The 4466-nt window shown below is 47.1% G+C and overlaps 1 protein-coding gene across 1 annotated transcript in view; it reads right to left on the bottom strand.

The window, feature by feature from the left end:
- Positions 1 to 2800: 2800 nt before the first annotated feature.
- FAM78B (family with sequence similarity 78 member B) overlaps positions 2801 to 4466 on the bottom strand; it is a 40693-nt gene continuing 39027 nt past the window's right edge. The window contains 1 exon segment of the mRNA XM_014446964.1: positions 2801 to 3545. Within this exon segment, the coding sequence (XP_014302450.1) occupies positions 3023 to 3545 (523 nt within the window). The 3' untranslated portion in view covers positions 2801 to 3022.

A 4466-nucleotide genomic window follows, 5' to 3' on the forward strand; every position in this document is an offset into this window, starting at 1 on the left:
GTCTCCAGTGCTAAGAGAGTGATGAGTTCAGAGTGGAGCCCAGAGCGGACGGTGGGGCTCAGGTAAGTGTGACTGTGCTGTGATCCGAGGTGTGGGAGGCCCAGGCCCTCCTCTGGGCTCTGCTGCCAAGTAGGGATGTGGCCCTGAGATGAGCTAATTTAACTGGACCTCAATTCCCTCGGGATCGTGGAATAAAAGCTCTCAAAGATGACTACAGTGAAGAACCTATGACTTAATGAAATGCTGTTTTCCACACTGTGTGTGTGTGTGTGTGTGTAGAATCCAAATGTAACCCTAAGACCAGCCAACTAATCATGGCACTGAATGAGTCCCTTTAAAATGATGCCTCTGCCGCAGGACCTGGGGCTCTTGGGGACACGCCTGATGGGAGCAGGGAGGGACCTGGAGGTGACTCCCTCTGGAGAGCCTTTCACTTCGCAACATCCTGACTGCGCTGAGGGGCGTGATCGAGGCTCAGAGACAGAAAAGGGTGTTTTCCTGTAAAACGGCGATCACTTTAAAATAATTGGCTGCAGGGCCCTAGCACATCCGCCAGGAGATTTCAGAATTGAGAGGCCCCGCTGCAGAGTTCACAGTATCACTGACAATGATCACAGTGTATATTTGGTTATTGTCCAGGGCTTTATCTTTTATAAGTACTTTCCTATCTATTTCTCTCATTTTGTCATCACATAATTTTCGAGAAAACTGGCCCGGAGTCAATTCTTTTGAAATTCTGAAAAGTGTGCATTTTCAGCAGGAACCAGTCTTGCTAAGTGTGTGGTGCCTCGCTTTATAAAGACAGTGCACCCTTGGAAAAGTTATATCTGAATATAACTGTGTAAGTCACATCGTATTTGAGTGGGCAATGGGTATTTGAAAACAGAAATCTCCTATAAGATTGTGTAATATACATAATCCTTTCTTCTTCTCTCTCTTTTTTTTTGTGTTGTTGTTTTTTTTACAATTTTTAAAGATCAGGTTTTCTTAAAGTAAGATGACATGGATTAGGTTCCAGGATCAGTGTCCACTCTCCAGAATCCCATATGGGTGGCATCTAATTCAACCAGAGGGACACACTGCTGTTTCCGATTCTCAGTGTGGACTACCAGCAGCTTTATATTTCAGCCACGGAGCTCTTTGGGGCTTCCTCCCCTAAACGAAACAGAGCATACCCAGGAAGCATGGAAAGGGACGGAGGAATCCAAATGGAACAGCGGGACTACTTCTAAGGGAACCGTCTCCGGTTTTCTGCGAGTCGCCAGTGGGTCGTCTGTGTGTGTTATAAATGGCTCAGCGTGCTGTCAGTAACGAATCTAGGGGCAGCTCGGGACCGAGGTGTGGGGTTCACACAGTGTCATTCAAAATGGATCTGTTAACCCTCTTCTGTAAGTGAGCACCATCCCTGGGACTAGAACCTGAAAGAAGTTCAGCTAAATTGCACTTTTAATAAAAGTCATAAAAAAGGCCCTCTTGGCTTTCCTGCTCCATCCTCAAACTCTGGCCGAAGACACATCCCTGGAGCCAACCACAGGGCTGTCATAATTGCTCTGAACCTCAACTCTCTCACCAGGCCCACATGTCCATCCATCAAGCCCACAGCAGCATTGTGGGACTTTTAGAATCATCCTGCATGGGGGAGGGGCTTGAAAAAGGCACCATATTTATATATCATAGTTCATGATTGGGAATAAAGGGAAAAGCTCTTTTGGGGGGGGTGATATAAGCTAGAAGAGCTGGAAAAATCCTTATTATAAAAATTAGAAACTCTTTAAAAAGTTTGATATTGGCCTGACCAAAGGAAATACGGTTTCTCATATTTATTGCTTCATGTGAGTAGCTCAGATTTTCATTAAAGAGCTCGAAGTTAAGGCTTAGGAAGTACATATCACAAAGGCCCAGCAGTTAAAGTTGAGCTTCTGTGAAATCGAGCGGAAAGAATCGAATATATAAGCACAGTGCTTGCTTTGTGCTCCATGCACACGTCAGGAACTTCCGGACCCTGGCACACAAGGTCCAAATCATTCAGAAACTAAAACAACAAACAAACAGGACTGGAATAAGAAAATGCTATTCTTATTTGCTGAAATGTTCTTGAAGCCCTCCATGGATTCTTGGCTTTTACACATTATCTTTTTGTAAAGTTAGGACTAGTAACGGGAACAGAACAAGCAGCTGTAAACAAAAATCACAATTCAGGTTTCACTGAGAACATGGCGAAGGCCCCGAATATCATAGTGACTGCAGAGCACAGAAATGACCTATCCAAACGCTGTGATTAAGGGTGCTCCGAATAATCACTTTTTGGAAGGAGGTAGGTAGATGGAACCATTGAGAGTCACCATCGGTTAGTTCACATCAGCACCTTGGACAGCTCCCAGGACTCCCTCTCAGACTAGAGCAAATGTCAACATACCTGCAGTTTCTAAGTGTTCCTTTCATTCCAGTGAGTCTATGGATGATCAGATAACCAACTAATAAATGCACAAGGATTCATTTGTAATAATAACTTATTCCTTCCTCTCCCCACCGCCCATTCTCCTCCCCACCCCCCTCCGCTCCACCCCCTCCTCCAGCCCCTCCCATCCGACAGCGGACTGTCTGTCTTACAAACGCCTGGTGTGGGTGTGTCACTTCCACTTCTAACTGGTTGGGAAGCAGCATTTGCCACAGGCACTGTTTAGTTTCGTTTCCATTCCCTGCATCTCACAGGAAAATGGTCAATAGTTTGGATAAAAGAATCATCCTGGTCAGCTCCAAATAAAATATGGCTCCTTGCATGGTGTTCACAGCAAGTCTGTTGAAGCAGTGATTTCTTTATTCCTAAGAGGAAGAGATTTTCCCTAAGGGTTATGGTTCTACCACCCAAGGAGCAGCTCTGCTCTTCACAGGTGGCTGCAAAGGCGGGCAAACCGGGAGGTCTGCTTTGGCTCAGAAATTCAGTTTGGCTCCTGCCATCCCTGGCAACCCCACTGCGTGTCTCCACCACGGGTGCTCCACATACTTTCAGGCCAGTCGGCTTCTACTTAGGAGGGATCACCACCAGAGGTGGCCCCCGCTTGGGCCGCCACATGAGGACCTGGGCATCGTTGGCGTTGGGTTTCACTAGTGCATTGGGGGGGATGGGTTCCATCCGGCTCAGGATCCGGGGCTGCTCCTGCTGAGTCCTGCCCACCAGCCGGGCCCGTTGCCCCAAGAGCTGAAGAGGGTCCACCTCAATGTCCACCCTCATCCTCCACTTAATGGTCTGCAGAATGATCTTCTCCTTTGTGGTTGTGTTCATGGCTACCAGCCAGGTGGTGAAACTTTGGTCCCTCTTGATCCTGGTGAGCAGTGGCACGTTGCTGTCGCTCACGGGCACTGCCCATGTCACACTGGGGTAGAAGTTGTCGTTCATGCTGACGGAGAACCTGGACATCTTGTTGGTGGGGCCGACCAGGGTCACAGTTTCGGTGGTGTTCCCGTACCAAGGGTAGCTCACCCCATCTGAGTCACTGATGGCTTTTACTCTCCCTTCCCTCAAGTCAGGCAGCTCCCAGCTCGACCTGGCAAAGCAGAAGAGATGCACAGAAAAGAAGAGGCTGAATGAATTTTTCAAAAGCTGGAGAGGTGCCCACCACTTCCTAACACAGCCAACTTGGGCAAAATGGAAAGTTCAGAGGGGAATTCAGATAAAAAAGTTCCATGCTGTGCTGTTTCATGATTAAATAGGAACAAATGAAAACAAAACAAAAATTAAAAAGCAACACCAAAACAAGTTAAATAAAGCCATAGCTGGTCCAACTGGAAGCAGAAAACTCAAATAGGCATTTGTGAGACCCACAAGGAGGCATCGACTATTAGGGATGGTGGAATTATAACCAAGTGTGTAAGGCATTCACTGTAAAACCCACTTTCTTGGGAATTATGAGTGTGTGAGGTTTGTGTGTTGGGAAGAGGTGCTGGTTAAGGTTTGATGTACTTGGAAGGAACTATTAGGTTGTAAGAGGGCAAAAGGTGGCAAAGTGAAAGGTTACATCAATTCTTAGGAAATCCCAGTAATAGAATTTCTACTCAGCAAATAAGGTTGTTTAAGCCCCAGTCACTGGCCAACCCAACTTAGAAAATATAGACATAGAACCTGGTGACACAAGGAGGTAAGCATCACCTCTGGAACCACCTCGATGTGAACGCTGCGTGAAGGCTGGCAGACAAAGTCTCTCAGAGCGATTCTCTCACTGGCTTCACGTCCAGTCTGGAAGTCTAATTGCTTCGTTTAGCAAATTTGCCATCTGGGCGTTTTGCTACTCTTCCTGGCTGTCCCCAACCTTGTACAGAAGGAGGGAAGAGGACATGTGCCCAACTCTTAGCCCATGTCTCTCTCCCCTGCCATGGACTCATTACCAACACCATCATCACCATCATCACCATCATCACCATCATCACCACCACCACCACCACCACCACCACCATCACCACTGTCACCA

Source organism: Myotis lucifugus, unplaced genomic scaffold (assembly GCF_000147115.1).
Source record: "Myotis lucifugus unplaced genomic scaffold, Myoluc2.0 scaffold_590, whole genome shotgun sequence".
In the NCBI taxonomy this organism is placed as follows: domain Eukaryota; kingdom Metazoa; phylum Chordata; class Mammalia; order Chiroptera; family Vespertilionidae; genus Myotis; species Myotis lucifugus.